The 22,437-nt window shown below is 41.0% G+C and overlaps 1 protein-coding gene across 4 annotated transcripts in view; it reads left to right on the forward strand.

Annotated features, from left to right (window-relative positions):
* The window catches only part of TXNRD1 (thioredoxin reductase 1), a 97,954-nt gene extending 76,312 nt beyond the window's left edge, over window positions 1–21,642 (forward strand). For all 4 annotated transcript variants that reach the window (XM_081125474.1, XM_081125477.1, XM_081125476.1 and 1 more), the window contains 7 exons: window positions 2,100–2,192; window positions 2,593–2,669; window positions 3,792–3,948; window positions 7,348–7,455; window positions 10,714–10,809; window positions 13,397–13,531; window positions 19,778–21,642. In XM_081125474.1, the coding sequence (XP_080981600.1) occupies window positions 2,100–2,192; window positions 2,593–2,669; window positions 3,792–3,948; window positions 7,348–7,455; window positions 10,714–10,809; window positions 13,397–13,531; window positions 19,778–19,840 (729 nt within the window). In that variant the 3' untranslated portion in view covers window positions 19,841–21,642. The remainder of the gene's footprint in view (window positions 1–2,099; window positions 2,193–2,592; window positions 2,670–3,791; window positions 3,949–7,347; window positions 7,456–10,713; window positions 10,810–13,396; window positions 13,532–19,777) is intronic.
* Window positions 21,643–22,437: the final 795 nt, after the last annotated feature.

The raw sequence follows: 22,437 nt of genomic DNA on the forward strand, positions 1-22,437 counted from the left end.
AGTGATTTAATAAGTAAGAGTTCAAGACTAGGCTGATTTAAAAAATTTTCCCATAAGACATTTCTCATTGGTGTACAGTGTAGGCAATAGAAGTGCTGTATTATTCCTGCTTCCCTGAGAACAGTTATCTGGTTTGTTATGTCGATGGCCTATTTTGCTCATTTAAACTTCTTTTGAAAAGGCCGAACAATATGCCAAGTTACATTGGGACTTGTTAACATTACCACAGATGTTTGATATGTAAGTGTGATAGGATCAAGCACTTCATGTATCTCAGATTATTAGTTTCCTTTAGGGCTGGTGAGGATGGGACTGTTTTGTTTAAGTTAAGGAATTTTAGCTGTCATTTTTAAAATTGCTCAGTGAGTTGATGTAGTTTCATGCATGACCATGAATCTCTTAATGTTGATAGAGCATGGAGCATTGGGGTCAGAATGACCTGGATGTAATACTGTTCTGCCAGTTTCTTGCTGTATAACTTTGGGGGGATTACTTAACCTCTCTGAGCTTCAGTTTCCTCTATAAAATTGGAATGGTAAGAGCACCTATCTCAGTTTTTGTGACTATCACATTAGCTTACAATTAGAAAGACAGTTACTGGCTCAGAGTAAGTCTAAGATGAATCCATCTCAGTATATGGTTGTGAGGATTGAGTAGCAAACTTCCTGCTGTAGCTGTTTTTAGGGAGTAGAGGTATATGATTAGAAAACAGTGGCTATCTGTATATGCTGCACTGATAGAAAAGTAACATCTTCCTTGATAATATCCTAACATTTGGGGAGTTGTGGGCTCCTTTGAGAACCTGGTGGACTATCCCTGGTGAAATAAAACTGTCTGTGCACATAACATTTTGCTGGGGTTACCAGGGTGTCTGATCTCCCAGACGCTAGTAGTGAACACTTGCTGTACTGTATTATAAAGTGACTGAGTGGCAGCAGCCTTCTGCAGAAAGGAGGGATAGAGTGCATTTTGGGCAAAGAACATAGTATGAGCAAAACTGCTGTGGGGAATAAAATTGTTCTAAATGCAGAAATTGTTCGGGATACAGAAAAGGCCTGACTGGAACAGAAAAGTGAATAAGGCAAGAAGGAATTAGAGGTGAGGCCCTTATCATTTTTAAGCAAATCTAAGCAAGCCATGGACCAATTCAACTTCTCTCCACAGATTAGAACATTGTACCTTAAATAGGAAAGACATTTTTAGCATGTTCAAAGGAGCTTAAATGTATAAGAAAAGAAGGGAGTCAAGAAGGAAATCTTTACTACCTATTGATGTTGAAAATAAAACCAACCTTGACATTTTTCCCATACAGAGTGGTTGTATTTTAAAGGTAGGGTAGAAATTATAGGTTACTTTTATGGATTTCTCCCAGTAAATATTTTACAGAAGCCCATGATTTGGCTGTCATTCACAGACAGCAGAGGTTCACTACATATTTGCAGAAGCCTCTAGGTAATAGGGTTTCTCACTGTTACCCAGTCTGTAAGTTACTGTTGACCTCTATGTGTAGTAGGCTAGTATGTTCACTCTCACCATAGCACAAGAACAGGGCTGCTCGTTTCCTCCCTGTGTCCTTCAGAACTGAGGACATCCCCTAGTGATGACAAACGCATACACATACTTGCCCACTATGGTTTTTAGGGCATTTTAGATGTTATCTGTATGGTGATTGACCTACCCCATGTCTATCCTTTGTCGACAAAGCTGAGCATCTGTAGTCAAAAGAGAACCTGAATTTGAGCAGCAGTGACTCTCCAGGGGATTAGTGGTTCTGGGTGACTTATAAGACAGTAAGTCATTGGTTTGATTTTGGGATTGTAGTCTGCTTTCTCTGCCTTTCCCCTTCCCTTTTCTGTCTGAATTCTGCATAAGAACTATTGAAAGAAAGCCCCTCTAGCAAACATTAAGCAGCGAGAAAAGGGATTAATAAGAGAATCGAATCATCCTCATGATGTTCGGACGAGTTAAATGGGACATGAAAGACCTTTTAAACCAGATTCTGTATTTTAACTTGGGGTTAACCAGATAGAAAGGGAAGACATAATTATCCACTTTGATACATGTCTTTATTGTTGAGTAAAACTTTATCACTTTTGTAGGTTGAACAAATTGAAGCAGGGACACCAGGCCGACTCAGGGTGATAGCTAAGTCCAGCAATAGTGACGAAATCATCGAAGGAGAGTACAATACGGTAAGGAATGGACCCAGGTCATTACTTCATTAGAAAGCAAATAGTGTGCTTGTTGGGTATTTGCTGCGTACTTGAAATGGCTGTTTGCTGTTCCCAAAACCCTTGGTTCTATTCCCATTCAGTCAGAGGCTGTGCTGTCTTTGTCTTTAATCTTATCTAGGTTTGTGAAGGAATTGTTAACTCCCTTTTTCTTAATAAATAGATAAGGATTTCTGCTATATCATGTTTAAAGGATTTTTTTTAAAGATTGTAATTTGTTTAAACTCTTACATTATTTTCTTAATGAAATATTTCTTTCCAGGTCTGGATAAATCAGGTTGGCTTAATAAGCAGAAAAAATAATGATTATATAACTCATGCAAAGCCTTTTTGTTATAGTCACTATATATTCATTTTTCAGGTGTTGCTGGCAATAGGAAGAGATTCTTGCACAAGAAAAATTGGCTTAGAAACCGTGGGGGTAAAGATAAATGAAAAGTAAGAAAAAATCTTTTCTGTATCTTACTGTATACTATTTCAGGTACTTACAATATTGATTACTACTGGAGTTTTACATTTTTAAAGTCAATTTTTGTCATAGTTGGGGAGTTCCCTTTTTAAGCTCAGAAAAAGTCTTCCAGTGCCACTCACAGTATTTTATTTTATTTTATTTTGCATCCTTTCAAAATCTAAAAGAGCTGTACTGGCTTGCTTTTTGTTTCCTTAATGAATCCGTGTGCAGAAAAAGATCCAGCCCCCAGTTAATTTTGGTGTGTGTTTTAGCTTCACTCAGTATGCAGATTTGAACCATGTTTAAAGCTGCTGGGTTTTAGGATCACTAGAGTGGTCACTACATTTCTGCTGCAAGTATGAAAGCTTGTATTTCTTCAAGGGTTTTAAAAGTTAAAATCCTTTGGACTATACCCCTGTACCGGATAACTGAGACTCTGGTATGTGCTTATGGGAGCGGCATGGGGGATTTCCCAGTGTCGCCTTTCGTACATCCAAGTAAAAGCACCTGCTGTGCATGGCAGGCTTCCTTGGGGAAGTGCAAGCTGTTTGTTAGTTAATCCTTGCAGGAACCACATTTATTCAGGAGAAGAGATTTCTGATCTTACTGGGAGGACTATTTTTCCTTCATTTTTTTCATAACCCTCTGGCCTGTTGTGCTGAGTTTTATGCGCACTCTCACTGGCTCCTCACAGTCCCTTCTGGTAGGTAGAGGAAGGCGCTCTTCCTCTTTCCCTGCTACTGCCGTTATCATTATCCCCATCTGTGGGTGGGGAAATGAGGCTTGGGGACGGCAAGTGCCTCTCCTAAGACTGCTGAGGTGTAACTCACGGGCCTGGTCACTACCATTTAGAATTCTTAGTCTCAGCCGCTATGCTCTAGTTCTCCCACTCCAGGGGTTCTTAATAGTTTCCTTATTCCCTTAGTTTTCAAAAGAGCAGTGAGAATGGTCTCTAAGCTTTTATTTCCTCTGAGTTGTTTTATTTGGAAATACATTAGAACATTGCCCTCAGCTGGAGTCACAATTTTGGGCTTCTTGAGGATAAATGGGATTTTGTTCTACTTAATTAATAGTGGTAATTAATGATTTTTAACTGAATGAATTTGCAGGAATGGAAAAATACCTGTCACGGATGAAGAGCAGACCAACGTGCCTTACATTTATGCCATTGGCGATATACTGGAGGGGAAGCCAGAGCTCACCCCCGTAGCGATCCAGGCAGGGAGGTTGCTGGCTCAGAGGCTTTATGCTGGCTCCACTGTGAAGGTGAGTGTCATGCTGTTACCCACTGAAACACTGTTTTTAATAATGCACCCAGTTTTCTCTTTAGGGATAGTTGGGAAATTTCCCCGGTCTTGAATAATTTATAGTGTTTTTTTTGTGTTTTTTTAAATATACCTTTATTGATTTCAGAGAGAGGAAAGGAGAGGGAGAGAGAGAGAGAGAAACATCAGTGATGAGAGAGTCATTGATTGGCTGCCTCCTGCACACCCCCGACTGGGGATTGAGCCTGCAACCTGGGCATGTGCCCTGACCGGGAATCGAACCCCGATCACCTGGATCCTAGGTCGATACTAAACTGCTGAGCCACACCCAGCCAGGCTATAGTTATTTTGATGATGGCATCCTAGATGTGCTTTATACTGAATTCCAAACGACATTGTTAAGAATGCTATTCCTTTGTGACTTAAGAAAATTGTCACTCTTGGAATCCCATGAAGAATAAAATGAGCTCCATTAATCAAGTTTCAGCACTATTATGTTCCATATATGCATAATAGTTACATTTTCTATCAATTTTATTATTACCAAATTAAGAAGTCTTGTTATGGCACCTATCTAGGCTATGTAAAAGGATTTGGGGACCTAGGTAATAATGTCAGTGTACAGAGCTGCTTAAACCAGTGTTCAGGCTTTATTTCCCTGTCCTTTCTAAAAATATGTCTTCTGCTCTTGGAATGTTGAATGTGTTCTATTAATAGTGTAATGTGGTTTTTAAAAGTCAGTGTAGGAAATTAAACTCTTAGGTTTGTTTCATGGGAACAGTTATTGAGTGCATGTCTGCTCATGGTGATTTAGCTGGGGGGGTGGTGAGGGTGGGGAATGGGGGCGTGACTGCTAATGGGTATAGTGTTTCTTTTTCGGGTGATAAAATCTTCTGGATTAGACTGTGGTACTAGTTGCATAACTTTGTGACTATACTAAAAACCACCGAATTGTAAACTTTGAAAAGGTGACTTTTATGGTATGTGAATTCTCTCTCAAATGTTAAACAAGGAAGGAAACCCTAGGACTAAGAATACCTAAGTAAGAACTGAACATGGAATGGGGTGGGGAAGGCTCCCCAAGTCTGAAGAAAAAAGTTTATTTGGTCTTCATTTTTTGGAAGATATTTTTACTGAATATAGAGTTCTAGGTTCACAGGGTTTCTTTACATGTTTTAATGATTTGCCCAATGTCTTGTGGTTGCAGAGATTCAAAAGAGAAGTGTGCTATCATTTTTATCTTTGTTACTCTTAAGATTTTTTCTATTGTTCTTTAGCAGCTTGATTATTGCATGCCTTGGCATGCTTTTCTTTATTTTTCTGCTGGTGGTGTGTCTAAGATTCTTGGATTTATCTGTTTATAGTTTTCACCAAATTTGGAAAATTTTCAGCCATTCAATTATTTTTTTTTTCTGTCCCTCCCCTTTTTGTTCTTAGCCTTCAGTTAAGGAATGTTGGTTCACTCGATACGATTCTGTGATCTCTGCTCTTGAGCCTGTGTCTCCCCAACCCATCACAGTGCTTCATTTTCTTAGAGAGCCTATTGCCATGTCTTCAAATTCACTGATTTTTTCCCTTCTGCACTGTCTTGGGCTGTTAATCCCAATCTGTATGGTTTTAGCCTCAAATAGTCTTTTTCATCTCTACAAGTTTTATTTATTTAAAATAAATTTTTCTTTTTTCTCCTCAGCAGGTTGATGTTTTCCTTTACCTTGTCGAATAGACAGAACGTATTTATAATAGCCCTTTTAATATCCTCTGCTGATTCCATCATCTTTTTTTCAGTGTCTATTTCTATTGGTTGATTTTTCTCATGGTTGGTTCACATGTCTGGATACTTACTGTTGGGTACATGCAGATATTGTACATTCTACATTGTTCAGTGCTGGGTTTTGTTGAGTTCCTTTATACAGTGTTTGACTTCGTTCTGACAGCCCATTAAGTTACATAGAATTAGTTTTATCCCTTTGTAACTTGCTTTTAAGCTTTTTTAGGGTCTAGCTACAGCAACATTTCACCTAGGGCTGATTTAGTTTCACCACTAAATTGATGCCCTTTGGGGGTCTCTACCCCGTTCCTTTTACATGATGAATTCTTTCTACTCTGAATGTGGGAACAGGTACTATTTCAGCCCTGTTATAGCTCTGGTCATTTGGGGGCCTACAGCTTTCCAGTGTTTCTTTACTCACCCGTGAGTACTTTCCTCTGAGACATTTACAGGTCAGCACTCAGCCCAGATCTCAGGAGACTCGTTGTGCAGCTCCATCCTCCAGGGTTCTGCCCTGCAGCTGTTGTCCAGTGTTTAGAAAGTGTTGCTTCATATTTGATTTTCTAGTTGTGTAAAGCAGGGAGGTGTAAATCCGGTCCCCAGTACACCATTGTGGCTGTTAGTGGGTGCCTGCCTTGACTGATGAATTAGAACTCCAAAGGTTAATGTTCTTGGAGGAAAAGGATTATGTTTATTGTTTCTAGAGGGAACAATAGAGGGAGGCACATTTTAAAGATTTCCCCCTACTGTTTCAGAGAGTGAGAATTCAGTTTCTCATGTTTCAAACTCAGAGTGGCTCACGTCTGTGGGCAAATGTGACTGGGTAGCTTTTTACCAAAGAACATTTACAAACATATTTTGCATTTACATAATAACAGTTTTCACAGTTCACATCAGCATTTTAAAGGCTCTGAGAAATCTGGTAGTTGAGAAACTTCTTTATTTGCTTAATACAGCCTTTTACAACTTCTTTGACTTCAGAACCCTTTTATCATCTATGCCTATTAACATAAAATACGCTTTGGAAATAGTTAGAATCATTAACTTTTTTTGTTTCTGTGGATTTAATTTCATTTTAATGGCTGTGTAACATTACATCAAGTGTGTGTACTATAGAGCCACTTCCTTATTTGCATGTTAAAGCTACCCCACTGTTGAAGAGAACTACAGCGTTGCCCAGTTACTGCACGCAGCTGTTTCTGTATGTTAAGTTAGTATTATATATGTCTAAGGGTGGGGTTATTGGGCCAAAAGGTAGAAAATATTTTCTATGACTCTTAATATGCATTTACTTAATTAAATTGCCATCAAAGTCACCGATACGGAGACCATCAGCTTCGGGTACACTCATGTTGCTTTGGCTGCTTTATTAAAGGGAGAGAAAGCACGTCCTTGTTAACATCGCATGAATCATTACTCAAGACTAGTCTTGCCAGACTTTGAACCTCTGCCCAAACTTCATCCCATCAATTCATGGCTCTCTTATAGCAGGTTTATATCTGGGATTGTGACTTCCCATACTTTTGGTAGAAATGTATTAGTCTGTTTCCCTCCCCTAATTTTGAACTGTTTTGAAGCATACCCTTTTTAGAGTTATAGTTTCTCTTGTAACTCTTCTCCGTTTTGAAACAGTGTGACTATGAAAACGTTCCAACAACTGTGTTTACTCCTTTGGAATATGGTGCTTGTGGTCTTTCTGAAGAGAAAGCTGTGGAGAAATTTGGGGAAGAAAATATTGAGGTAAGTTCTACTCTTTACTCTGATGTTAAGTTACTACCGCCTTCCTTTCAAAATTAAAATAGTTTCAAGCATACAGAAAAGTAGAAAAATAGTACAAAGAACTTCTGTATACCCATTATCCAGATTCACTTATTATTAACATTTTGCCCATTTGTGTGTTTTTGTTGTTGTTTTGTTACTCTTCACCAAGGACATTTTTTTCCATTGATTTTTTTTTTAGAGAGAGTGGGAGGGAGGAAGGGAGGGGGGGAGAGAGAGAGACATAGATTGGCTGCTTCCTGAGCTGCCCTGATGGGGCCGGGAATTGAAACTGTGACTCACTGGTGCTCAGGCTGATGCTCTGACCACTGAGCAACACCGGCAGGGTTGCCCATTTGTTTTTTACGTTTCATAGTCTCTCTTTCTCTATTTCTGTGTATCTCTGTGTATTTTCTTTCCTGAACCATTTGCGAGTAAGTTGCATGCCCCTTTTCTCCTAAATACTTCAGTATGTGTTTCCTGTGAACAAGGACATTTTCTTATAAAACCACAGGGTAGTTATCATGTTTAGGAGACTTAATATTGATTATCTGATCTACCTTCTATTTTTCAGTTTCGTCAGTTGACCCAATCATACTTCTGCTTTTTAAAACTACTTTTACTGTCTGTTTGTGTTTTTTAAAAAATATATTTTTATTGATTTCAGAGAGAGGAAAGGAGAGGGAGGGAGGGAGGGAGGGAGGGAGGGAGGGAGGGAGGGAGGGAGGGAGGGAGGGAGGGAGGGAGGGAGGGGGAGAGAGGAAGAAACATCAATGGTAAGTGAGTCATTGATTGGCTGCCTCCTGCACGCCTCCGACTGGGGATTGAGCCCGCAACCCGGGCATGTGCCCTGACCAGGAATCGAACCCCCATTGCCTGGATCCTAGGTCGACGCTCAACCACTGAGCCACGCCCAGCCTGGCTACTGTTTGTTTTTTTAATTATTAAAACAGTGTTGCTGGGGCCTGGCCGGGCATGGCTCAGTGGTTGAGCGTCAACCTGGGATCCAGGCAATTGTAGTTTGATTCCCGGTCAGGGCACATGCCCGGGTTGTGGGCTCGATCAGTGACTGTCTCATCATTGATGTTTCTATCTCTCTCTCTCTCCCTCTCCTTTCCTCTCTCTGAAATCAATAAAGATATATTTAAAAAACAAAACAAAACAGTATTGTTGGAAAAAGGGAAAATACAAAGAAAAAAATAAGAAATTTCTGTTCTATTAGGTTTTTCCCCTCTACCGTCATCTTCTAATTTATATTAACTGTACCACTCACCTTTTATCACAGAGTCAAGGAAAATGCACATGAAGTACACTGTTTTCATATATACAAATAATGCTACACAAAGTGATTGCTGCTTTTTAAATCATTGGGGGAAAAGTTTTTAGTAAAACCTTCTAAAAGACCAGATTTGTGAATCAGAACCAGTTTTAGGATGTGAGTCTGTTTTAAATCTCTTACCAATCTTTTTCTTCATTATATGCATTAGTAGTGGCATGTAATATCTTGGTCTACTAGTAGCACATTATTAACTTGTTTCTGATTTTAAACATAATATATCCTCATTATAGGAAGTTTGAAAATATAAAATAGGAAATTTTAATTCATAAAGTGGTAACTGCTGTTAATATTTTGGGATATTCTTATCTCTAAGCATTTATGTGTGTTTTTATGTATGTATGTATAATTTTGTGTAGATATGTATGCCTTAAATTTTTAAAAAAATGAATAAGTTGCATGCAGTTTTCTGTCCTACTTTACAATTAATATTAAGTCATGAGCATTCCCCCCTAAAAACACCATTTTAAAATGGCTTGTGTAACACTTCTTTTCAGGGTGCTGTACAGTGATCTGTTACACGCACTCTTTATTAGGTTGTTCAGTTTTCACTCTCAATAGAATGACGAGCCTCTTCATTATTCGTTGTCTGATTATTTTCTGAGAATAGATTCCTATCAAGAAGTATTTAAATTTTAAGGTTCTTAATATACATTCCATATCTCTTGACAGACCATCTTTGGGTTTTGTTTTATTAGAATTTGCATTTGTTATTGTATGAGTAATGCATTTGAGTTGAAATTTTGGAAAATGTAAGGGAAGTAGGAAACAGTTACTCTTTTTTGTCACAGTAATTGTTAGCAATTGGGTGTAATTTCTTTAATCATCTTTTTCCTATATAATTGTTATACTGTGATTCTGTACATTCAATTTGGTACCCACATTTTAAGAAAAATTCATATCATTTTATAATATAAAAGAACACTTGTTATAATGTCTGCGTAATCAGTATGTTTTTAAAAGGTAGCCAGCCATATGTTCAGATTTGAGGCTAGCAGTTGGAGGAGAAAATAAATCCCTTTAGTCATCCAGGACTTAAGGATATGAAACATCGATAAGGATGCCTGTGTCCTTCTATTTACCCCTCCTCCCTCCCTCCTTCTCTGCTTCCCTTCAATACTTTTGGTGAAAAAAGCCAAAGGAGGGAATGTCTTTGGAAGCATTAAACAAGAAAACTAGGTAATTGCTATCATTGTTGCTGCACTTTACTTGTTTCCTGCTCAAAATTGTCATTCTTCTCAGGCAACAAGATAGTGGGGGTTTTTGTTGTTTTAATCCATATGTTAATGCAAAACCGCAAGTAATGACATGACTTCTTTCTGGCTCTTTGTTGTTATTATGACTTAAGGTTTACTCTTTTGAGCCTGAGATGTAATTAAGGGATGAGTGTATAGCAAAAGGCTCTGACAACTGGAGTTTAAAGTCATTTACTTTCTCACTGGACTCCTACTTATTCTATGAATTTTATTGGGGGTGTTTTGTGGTTTTTTTTAATTTTATTTTTAAATAGCAGTTGACATTCAGTATTATTTTAGATTCGTTTCAGGTGTATGGCATAGTGGTTAGACAATTATATAATTTACAAGGTGATCTCCCCGATAAGTCTAGTACCCACCTGGCACCATGCATACTTATTAGAATATTACTATGTTTTCTGTGCTGAACTTTACATCCCTGTGACTATTTTGTTAACAATCTGTACTTCTTAATCCCTTAACCTTTTTCACCCAGTCCCCTCCTCTTCATCAGTTTGACTCTGCATCTATGAGTCTGTTTTTGTATGAATTTTATTGTTTAATGAAAGTCTAATTACTGAAGAGCCTCCACTGTTTTTGTACCACAGATAGTGTTTGACAAACGTACTTCTTAAGATAATGGGTATAATTGTGCTTATATCTTCTTAGGTTTACCATAGTTACTTTTGGCCGTTGGAATGGACGATTCCATCAAGAGATAGCAACAAATGCTACGCAAAAATTGTCTGTAATATGAAAGACAACGTAAGTGGAATTCTCATTTAATCCTTTCAACTAATCTCATTTTGTTTTTAATATGTAGCTCTAGTTTGATCACATGACACACATTGCATTCCTTTACCGCTTTATCTGTCGGTCTCCCCAGCTGCATAAACCTCTGAGGGCAAGGACCATGGTGACACAGCTTACTCTTCCTCAGATTCACTGGCACGGAGCCTGACACATAGGAAGCAGGCAGTTAAATTCGATGAGTGAAGGAACCAGAGGGAGAACTTGAGAACTCTTTGTTTGCATGTATGAAAGGGAACCCGTTAAGTCATTGATTATCTAAAAATAATGACAAAACGAAAAAGAACAGGAGTAATGCAACATTATATCCTAAGCAGCTGGCACAAATGAGAAAGCAGTAATCAGAAGAGCTCTTGCCCAGCCAGGCGTGGCTCAGCGGTTGAGCATCGACCTAGGATCCAGGAGATCGGGGTTCGATTCCCGGTCAGGGCACATGCCTGGGTTGCGGGCTGCAGCCGATCAGTGACTCTCTCATCATTGATGTTTCTATCTCTCTCTCTCCCTCTCCATTCCTCTCTCTGAAATCAATAAAGATATATTAAAAAAAAAAAAGCTCTTGAGTTCCGATTTAAGATTTCATTGCTGCTACATGTAACAATTGATAATGAAGGCCTATAGGCAAACTACTTAATCTCACAGTTTGTTTCCATACTTACAAAGCCATTGAATAAATCATTGGTTTTCAGACTTTTCTGACTGTTGCCCCCATTTTATATTGTAACTCAGGGCACATGTATGCCCGTACACATACACTATAAGCATGAGAACTGATATTTTTAACTTAGCTGAAATCTTTAAGTAAAAATGTCCTCAGTAAAAATGCAAATGATGTTAAAGAATCCATATGTTAAAAGTCCAATTAACTCACAATTTTCTTATCTGGGATTTGAATATAATTAAGCTACATATTCTGTTTAGAAGTTACTGCTCTAGACAGAAGCACAGTTGCAGATTCCTTTTTGCAGAACCCAGGGTTCTAAGAAATCCTGAATCCTCTGCATGAAAAGGTCATCATAGATACACTTAATAAGTGAATATACTAGGATAATCCATAGCGAGCTATACACAGTTGACATAAAGAACAATTTTAGGTAGAGTTTTGTTTTTTTTTCCAGACAAGTTTTGTGAAAAGTTTATTAGTGTATTTATTCGTGTGAGTGATTGTGCCAGGGCATGTACTAGCTAATGGCAGAGCTGGAATTCAGTCCCAGGCAGCGTCCATTCCAAGCTGTTAACTGTTGTCCCTTGTCTGTGTAGGGATATCTCGCTCATATTCCTTCTTGATCCTGTTTTCATCGTTTCTTCCCTGCCCCACAGGCAACAGTCTTGAAGTTGGAGTGTCTCACCTGTTCATATATTTACATTTGTCCCCTTGATGTGTCTGTAAACTATATATTGTGGCTTAATTCAGTGGTATCCTCAGCTAAATAGAAGCCTGTAACTTGTTCTTAATTTCATTTTTTAAAATATATCTTTATTGACTTCAGAGAGAAGAAGGGAGAGGGGGAGAGAGATAGGAACATCAGTGATGAGAAAGTTGTCATTGATGGGCTGCCTCCTGCACGCCCCCAACTGGGAATGGAGCTCACAACCCAGGCATGTGCCCTGACTGGGAACCGAACCTCAATCTCCTGGATCCTAGGTTGATGCTCAACTGCTGAGCCACACCTGGCTGGGCTAATCTCATTTTTTGAGAACTGTCCATGTTATTACATGTACTTCTAGTATATTTTAAGACCTAGTATATTTTATGCCTTGTTTATCCATACTCAACCCCTGATTGTCAGGATGAATGATGTAAGTCCAACGTGGAATATGTTACAGTACTTTGGCAGCAGAATGACTTTCGTGATTGCTTTCCGTAGAGTGATTGAGCCTTAGGCTCTGCACCCCACAGCCTGAGTTGCCTGTTATGAGGAGATTGGATTAGACAGTCTAGCTCAGTCAGAGATGGCTCTGAAAGTCTGAACAATAGAATGAATTAGATTTCTCTGCTCTTGGCAGAGTTTCTCCTGAGTTGGGGTTTTAGAATTTATCCAGAATAATTCCCACACAGGTATTTCAGTTGCCAAACATTTTTCTGTTGTTTTCAGATTGTGACTTAAGTCTGATTGTGCTATCAGTCCTCAAAACCCAAGTTAAAATGATTTTTAATTTGAATGAGTGCTTTTAAGTGTTTGAGCTATTGCAGTTTATCTGGAGCTTTGAGACAACCATTTAGAGGAGATGAGGGCACAACTACCCTTCGAAAACATTATCCAGAACACTTTGAGCTTCTGGAGTTGCAGGCAGTTTTGCTTTCAGTGTTTTCCCGTGTCATCACTCGTGGCCAGCTCTCGTCTTTTCCTTTTTGCTTGATGTGACCCCACTCTTTATTGGCCCATGTGGAGTTATCTTCAGCCTAAACAGCTTTTAGCAGCAAGCATTAATATAAGTCTGTGGCTGTTTCTGAATGGGGTTTTTAGAGTGGACTGGGAAAATACTGTAGGCCGTTAAGGGGGGAGAAATCAGCATAATTGTATTACATTATTTTATATCTTAGGAACGTGTTGTGGGCTTCCACGTGCTGGGTCCCAATGCTGGAGAAGTTACACAAGGCTTTGCAGCCGCACTCAAGTGTGGACTGACCAAGCAGCAGTTGGACAGCACCATCGGGATCCACCCCGTCTGTGCAGAGGTGGGTCACCTGCGATTACATAATTCTGTTTAAAAATGCACACCACCCTGCTTAGAAGTGGGATATCCAGGACTCTGGAGCTCGTGTTCTTCCTGCTGTACTTGAGTTGCTTCTGTGCCTCCTAAAGCTCCCTAATCAGTGAGGATACCTCAAAGGAAGGCCTATCTCTAGAACCTATATTTTCCTCTTGCAAATGTTCTTTGTTCCTAGTGTGAACTTGATAGTACTGTCATGCTATTAAATTGTAGAGGCCTCGAGTGATTTATAGATATATACCTTAAATCTTTTATTTATCATGTCTTTTAAGTTGTTTTCATGTCAGTCAGTTAATAATGCTGTTCACACCCAGAAAGGGCTTCAGATCTCGTTATCTTGGAGGCACCTTGAGGCTAAATAAGTGTGCCTCTTTATTTAGCTTTTGGTATCGGAGAATGAGATTCGAAAACGATGCTTTTAAAAGATCAGGCACATGACAGCAGAATTAGAAATTGACCACTCTGGGCCTCTGGGTGTCAGTGTTTCTTCACTTCTGTCTGGAGTTGAATATTGTGATGCTTGCTGTTAACTAGGGACTGTAAACCCAAAATGTGTCTGTATTGGAGAACTTGGTGAAGATTGGGAAGAGCTATCTCCTACCAGCTCAAGTATGGAGTTGAAATTACGGCTGTTGTCTGGCCACCATAGTCAGTGGTTTCCCCAGTGTACCTTGTGCTTGCACACACATGCACACAATCACATCCACTGCACACACCTGCCAGTTTTCATTCAGCAACCTGCCAACTGGTCAGCCCTTATACAACTGAACTCTTTGCTGAGTATGAAATGTCAGCTGAAAGACCTGGGAAAATATTTCATTCTTTTGCTTGGCTGTATTAGGGATAGTGTCCGCCTCTATTATGCACCTGGCTGGGATAGTAGCATAAAATAATAACATATTCAGTAACTGAGGCATTATTCATAGAAAACTACTGTCTTGTGAACTAAAACTAAGCTTCACAAAATACAACAGAAATTGAAAAGAGTCTAGATTAATGCTCTTAAACAATGTGCTGTGATAATACCTTTTATTTAGTGTAATGACTAAGACCATCACTATCTGCCTAGGGAAGGAACCAATTAACTACTTTTTTAAAAACGTAACTTTTGGTGAGTGTGTTAGTTTCCTAGGGCTGCCATAACAAAGTACCACAAACTGGGTGGCTTAAAACAACAAATCTGTTGTCTCACAGCTCTGGAGGCTAGAAGTCTGAAATCAAGGTGTCAGCGGGGCCATGCTCCCTCCAGACCTTCTAGAGAAGAATCCTCTTGCCTCTTGTAGCTTTTTACGGTTGCTAGCAATCCTTGGTGTTCCTTTACTTATAGATGCATCTCTCCAGTTTCTGCCTCTGTCTTCATATGGCCTTATCTCTTGTGTGCCTGTGTCCAGATTTCCTTATTACAAGGGCATCAGTCATTGGATTAGGGGCCACTCTAACCCATCATGACCTCATCTTAAATTGGTTATGTCTGCAAAGACACTATTTCCAAATAAGGCAACATTTACAGTACTGGGGCTTCAGACTTGACCATATCCTTCTGGGGGGCTTAAATCAACCCACAACAGTGAATATATTTAAAAACTTTGATGCCAGTCTAATATACTTAAAAGCTACCACAATCATCTCCAGCGTGGATGAAAAGATAACTTCTCAATTTACATTTGTATGTCTAATTTTTTAATCTGAATTTGGCTCTCGTAGGGCTGGTTAGAAGGAAGAATGCCGAGAGCTTGGCTCCTACCGCCTCCCTTGATGGTGTTTATAGTGTTGTGATTCAGCAGCGATGAGCCCGGCAGCATCTGGCAGGATGGCTGCCAGCTGGGCAGAGAGGTGCGGTGAAGAGGCAGGACGTCTTCCTGAAGCCCCCGCCTGCAGGGAGGCCAGCCAGAGGCTTGTTCTCCCTGATATACCCGGCACATTTGAGAGCCCAAGCGTTTGCCGCTGTGCATCTCCATCTGTTGGTTCTCTTAGGACGTTGAAGCTCAGAAGCTGATTTCCACTGCTTTGAAAGGGCATTTTTCCCCCCTTTTTTTCGAAGCTGGAGGCTGATTAATGATATAGAAAGTTGGGTGCTCTCTTACTCTGAACTCATTTGTTGTGCAGCTTTGTGCATAGCACTGTGCTGGGCACCTGGGGGGATACAGCAGGGATTTAAGACGCAGTTAAGAGCAGGGAGGCAGATGAGTGAAGTGCTAATCACAGTTCAGTGTGTCGAGCGCTAGCACAGGGTAATAGTATCCAGTGGTGTTTGGAGTAGGGATATCGGGGCAGGGTGGTTGAGGAGGGAGTCTTGCCTAAGACTAAGACTGTGTTGGGTTAGCCAGTCAGAAGGAACACCAAATAAAAGGCCTTTGTGGGAGAGAGCATGGCTCATTCAGGGAACTGAAAGATCCTCAGTACTGCTGTAGCTTGAAGAGCTTAGATGTTTAAAAAACACACCTATGTATATATACACACTTACACATGCATACGGCCTCATAAACCAAGGTGCAGAGTATTTTGGCTTTATCCTGAGGTGCTGGCATTCAACTGAGAGAAGCTTGAAGCAGGGGAATAACATGATCAGATTCACCGTTGAGGGAAACCACTCTTGCTACACTGAAACATGGACCAAGAGAGGCACGTCTAGGGGCAAGAGTGGTAGCCTGAACTGAGGTGGTGGCGGTGGAAATTGAGAGACACTGACCCATTGAAACAGGAAGAGAGGAGGTACCGGCCAGCTGGTGGGAAATGTGAACAGGGGAGAACTGAGGGTGACTCACATCTGTGCCTGAAGTGAGCAACAGGCGCAAGAGCAGGTGCGAGGGGAGAGCTTGGATGGTGGCACCGATGTTTGTGCGTGTCCTGGGTGTGTCCGGCACTCTGCTCTTTGTGTATTGACTTACTTAGTCCTTAGAAGTCCATGAGGTAGGCGGCATTAGTATCTCCATTTGACAGGTGAGATGAGGACAGACAGGATGAGTAACTTGCCCACAGCTACCAGCTTGGAGGTGGCAGAACCGGGATTCAAACCCAATCAGCCTGGCTCCCGAGGCACCACCCCATACAGGTGATACTCCACTTCCACAGACCTTTCTACAATACTTGACGTAGAATTTTAAAAATGGAACTGATTTATTGGTAGGACCATGAACATAGTGGACACACACAGACCTGGGTTGTGATCTCTCTCAGCGAATTCTCAGTGAACCTGGCATGTCACCCAGCTTTTTAGGAGCTTAATTTCTGCATTCAATTAAAGAGATAATATCTAACTCATAGGGTTGGTGAGCAATGCTGTGTGGAAAGTGGAGGTTTCTTGGACAGTTTGTGGCATATGATAGATAATCAGTGACTGAATACATCTGTTAGCTGAGTTTCTCCAGGGTGTTTCATTATAGATGTGGCTTAACTAAATAGTCATCATTTCAATATTTATAAGGGGATCAGGGGTGGGAGGGATATGTACTTTGAAAAGGCTTCTCTGGATTTTTTTAAACCCCTGGTTATGAACTACTTGCTTAGAAATTAGATTTTGAAATGCCTAAGGCTACTAACCCTGACTATGGAAATCTTTTTTAAAGCTGCTTAATGGAGGGACAGTGAAGTTTGATTAGTAGGGGATTTTAGGGACTCTTCTCTATGCTAAATGCTGGGTTCTAACTTGGACTTGCTACTGGACCACTGTGTTTTCTTGTCAAGCCATATACTGTAGAGGGGTGCAGCTCAAAGTGCTGGCCACAGAATGTTTCTTACTGGTCCTTAATGAGTTAAGGATGGAAATAAGGTTTAGAAACTTGAAGAGTAATTTGACAGTATGTGATCTAATAATTAAAAGTTATGTGGCTTTTAAAAATTCACTTTCCTAATATATTTTATTGAATTTCACAAATGTCAGTACACTAGATTAGGAAGAATAATAATTTAAAAACTAGTCCTGAGCACTGCTTTGAAGTGTTCGGAGCTAGTCCCAGCTCCCAGGCCAGCTGTGGGTGGTTGGCAGAATGAATCATCAAATGACGTCTTTTATACCGTTTTGACAAAATAACCCGGGCAATTGAGCAACCTTGGTTTTGAAGAGTCATTACTTAGAAAAGTTGACAAATTCCTCAGTTGAGACTTTGCTCTTTGGAGCAAAATTATTTCTAAAGGGTTTCCTTCTGGAATTGCTCCAAGAGGCGGAGGACTGCTCATGTTTTAACTGAAAGCCTGTTGGAGTCAATTTGAGGGAATCTTAGGGCCAGGAGCATCCGTAATGCATTAGCATTATTCACTGTGATGATAGCGCGGTGATAATTTATTCTGGACATCTGAGTAGCAGTAATTGAATGGGAAACTGATTGTACATCATTTGGGGTAGTAATTTCAACTAATCAAGTTTATTTGTGGGGGAAATATAATAGCTCAACAGGAAAGAACATTAGAAAAGACCCCTGTGAAATGTCTTTAAATGAATTTCAATGCCCAGCATCAATTGTTTTAATAGTCAGCATAATCATAGTCTAGAGTGAGGGTCTTGTGAGGCTGGGAGGTGTTGGAGCCAGATGTGAATGTGAGGTGAAGCCTACAGTACTGTTTGACCCTTTGTTAGTGTTCTTTGTGTAGGACAGAAAAGCATGAAGGGGCAGCCTCTATGCTCATTTATTAAAATTGTTTTAATGAAGATTCTACAGCAGCTATGTGCAAATAAAATCTTGTAAAAATTAAACCCCATCAGGTTTTCATGTGCACTAATCAACAATGGCAGTATTGGCTTCCCCCATCTTTTTAACATGAGCATGTTGTCAGTATAAGAATAACAGATAAGAGCTCTTTTTTATCTGCTTGCATGTTTGATGGGTTTTGTTTTCTTTCCAAATCTCCTGCAAGTTCTATTTCTAAATTAATTCCTAAGAAAGAAGACTTAAGATGGCACATTCATGAGCCTGAAATTTGTTTCAGTGCATCCCTGGCTCTTTATTGTCCTTCCATTGTAAAAATTGAAGAGAGAGCCTGGTTGATGGTATTTTCAGTTACCCATGATGTCCTCATTCTAACAGCTGTTTTCATTATCGAATATTGGCTTTCTGTTCTCTTTCACAATCACACATTTTTTAAACAAAGGAACTTCATTGCTTTTTCAAAGAGTCATACTGGCTTACAGCGTCATCAGCATTGGGTTTAAGAGTGCTAATGAGATTGTTGCAAAATTCAGTGTAAATTTTCTACATAAGGTATAAAAGGGTAACTTATTTCAAGGATTTTCACATATCTTTGCTAACAGGGATGAACTCTTTCTTCATCATTGTTTTTTTGGATGTGAATTGTGTGTAGTTTCCTCTGGCTTCCTATTTTAAATGTTCTCAGATACTGGCCATTATTTCTTGGGTCTGAGAGTGTCAGTTTGTCATCTTGAAAATGCAGTCAAGTTGAAGCTGCACCTCCCCTCCAACCCGGCACTCGTACCTCTAGCTCTGGGTGCGAGGAGACTCCTGGATGTCACAGAGCATGTTGCAAATGGCATATTGGCAATAGCTTGGATGGCCAGCCATAGGAGCCCTGATATGGACTCCTAATGGAGTCACTGCTTGAATGATTGGATGTATAGTATACAGCATATCTAGTAATCTGTATTAGTTGAATACTATTTAGTGAAAAATGGAAGAATTAGAGCTGTATGTGTCTGTCTAGGTGAGTTACAGAAATACAGTATTAAGCCCAGAAAGCAGGTAGCAGAAAAGGACATTCCCCATCTTGCCATTTCATGTAAAGTTTTTAAAAACCTGCAAAAGGAAGCAGGGAGGAATTCGTAGGAATGGTCAGTACTGGTTGGGGAGAAGTAGGGAGGAGGTGGCCAGGGAGGGGCCCACGTGGGACTTGAACCACTTTCATAAAGCTCCCTGAGCGGGGCGGCCCGCGGGGGTTTGTACTCATACACTTTATGCCTTTCTATGGGCCCCGATATTTCATGGTGCGTTTTTTTAGAGAATAGACAGGCAACTTGGGTACCTTGTTTTAATCACCCTCATGCTAATAAAGTTCATCATTAGATACAACCTAAGTATTTTTCTTCCACCTTGGTTTTAAAATGCTTTGCCCTTTTATCCTCTGGAGAAGTTGGGGATATCCTTGGTCGTATTACTCGTCTGTTTCTTTCATTTTAAGTAGTCACTTAGCTCCTCGATACTCATGGTGTGACCTGAACTCATTTGCTCGTGTGACTGAGAATGTCGTGCTGTGTCCTCCGCAGGTATTCACGACTCTGTCGGTGACCAAGCGCTCTGGGGCGAGCATCCTGCAGGCTGGCTGCTGAGGTTAAGCCCCAGTGTGGATGCTGCTGCCAAGACTCCAAACCACCAACGTGTTTCCTTGCCCAAATCCAAGGCGAAGTCTTCAGGAAGGTTCCTGGGCTTCAACACCTGTGTGTCCTGTGCCTACACCACTCAGGGCCCCCTTGGATCTCACGGGTAGGAGGTGGTGAATGGATGGCAGGCAGCGTCACACTGGGGTCACCATGACGGACTCGGAACTGACCTTCGGCAGTGCATCGCGGGATGCGTCCATGAAGTCACTGGCCTCAAGCCCACGCGGTGGGCCGTGACGGAACAGCTGGCGAAGCGGTTTCAGCATGACTCTCTCTGGCTTTTCTTATCCTCTCTGTCAAGCTTCTAATGTTGGTTATTGTTTTCTCTTTCCTTCCAGGTGTTAATTGTTAATGATTACTAGAGATGAAAATGTTAGCACTCAATTTTTGTCCAAAGCAAGTTGTGGCTCGAGTATGCACATAAGGTGCTCTGTTGCTTGGGCGGCGAGAGTTGGCTCACTTGGAGACTGATGGGCTCGTCCCATGAATGGGAGCTGCCCTGGGACTCACATGTTCTCTTCTACTCGACTCACCTCTTCAGCAGTGTCTCCTAATAAGTTACATGGTCGAGCAAGTAAATGTGTGATTGACTCTGGCCAAATTTGCCCCCATGTGCTCCATCACTAGCTGTATTTTCAGTTCTGTTTAGGAAAGGAAATGCTACTCGGCCAGCATGCCTGCGGCGACATTCCACTGCATGGAACCTCGTGGTCCAGTGCGACCGCCATGGTTACTCACCATGGAGGCAGACTGCGCCTTAAAGCAGTTCGTCGGGTGCTGGTCTGAGCGAGCTGAAACACTTAACACTTGTTTAAAACTTTAAGCTAAAAACACAAATTATCACGGCTTTATTTTTCATATATATTATGTATCCGTCCCTTCCTAAGAACTACATTTATAGGAAAATAGGTCTTTCCACACTTAGAATTTAACACTTTTGTGGTAATTGCTTTTTTAAGGAAGCTGTTAATGTCATAAGTTATTATTTTTGAACAGGTGGATGTGAAGGATTTTCGTTTAAAAACCAAGTGGTTTTCACCTTTTGTTGGATGCGTGGCTGTCCCTGCTGGGATCCTGGTGGAGGTGCTGGTGCTTCTGTAGCCTTCCAACTTGTGCTGTCACGAGGGGTGTTAACTCCCAGGTAGATTTCTGTGTGAATATACTGATGAGGGTGATACTCAGGCCATCTTCTCCCTCTGTAAGTTGGATTTTAAACGTGGGCTGTGGACATCAGGCCTCCCGCCAGCAGTTCTTATAGCTCCTTTTCCACAGCTCCCCTCTGCTCGTATGTCTCAGCCACAACACCGAGCCACCTCAGGGAACCCGTGCAGGTGCCTGGCCTTCCGTCCGCAGAGCCCCTGCCCCTGCCCACCGGGCCCTGCCTCATGCCCTCGTCCCACCTGGTTACATGATGGAAACGAGAAAAGGAAAAATTGAGGGGGGACCTGAGGCGGTTGACTGTGTCGAGTTTTATTTATTTTTAAATTTGTTTTGTCTCCAAGTCTGCCAATCTCTGAAATCAGAATAGTAGGCAGGGTGAGACAGTTGTGCCGAATCATGTGGTTCTCCCTGCTCCGTGGACTGGAGGGTTCTGCCCCCTAAGAAGAATCATACTTCACGGACTTGCCTTGTTTAGATTCTATAATTGCCCAGTGTATTGAAACATATTAAGTTCCATGTATTTTTGTTAAAATTCTTCTGAAAAAAAAAACCCCACACCAATGTGAACCATTAAAAGGTATTGGTACCCACCGTGTGTGCCTTCTTACTCCGTGGCGGTCTCGGGGCTCTTTGCGTGAGCTTTCGCATCAGTGGGAACTAGCTGCCGAGTAAGCGGCAGTGAAGGTGGGCTCTCAGGCCTGGGCGGCATGCTGACGCTCACATGTTAGTGGTGTTGGCTTTTCACAGTCCAGGTTTTATCCCCATTTTACATAGGAATCTGAGGCTCAGAGAGATTCCGTAATTTGTCTAACATGTGATTCCTAGGTTACAAAATTGAGATTGAGTCTAGATTTTGAGCCCTTGTTAAAATGTAGATACCAGGGCCTCACGCCTGACCAACAGAATCAGATCCTCAAGGGATTGGTTAGGGAAATTGTATTTTTATCAAATACTCCAGGTGATTTTTAGGAGCAAGCCAATTTTGGAAACACTAGGGTGCATCCTGTGGAGGCGACCACTTCTCTGAACAGAACTGTAATAACAGCAAACGAGAACTTTGTATTTACTTGTCCAGGCACTTTGCACATAGCACTTCTTTTATATAATCCTCACAACAACTCTTCCAAGGCAGGTGTCATTCATGTCCCATTTTACAAATTAGGAGATGGGCATACAGAGGTCAACAGACTTGCCCAAGGTCACAGCTGGTAAATGCCAGAACAAGAATTTGAATCCAGCTGGCCTGGTCCAGGGTCTTGTTCTTGGCTGCTGCACCAGAAAAGAACACCGCAGGTGCTCAGATGAAGGTCCAGGTCGGGCACTCGGTGCGCTCTGCCAGCAGGAAAGAGGGAAGGTGGGACTTGGGCTCAGGGGGGAGGGGAGGC

Source organism: Miniopterus schreibersii (genome assembly GCF_964146895.1).
Source record: "Miniopterus schreibersii genome assembly, chromosome: 2".
NCBI classification, from domain to species: domain Eukaryota; kingdom Metazoa; phylum Chordata; class Mammalia; order Chiroptera; family Miniopteridae; genus Miniopterus; species Miniopterus schreibersii.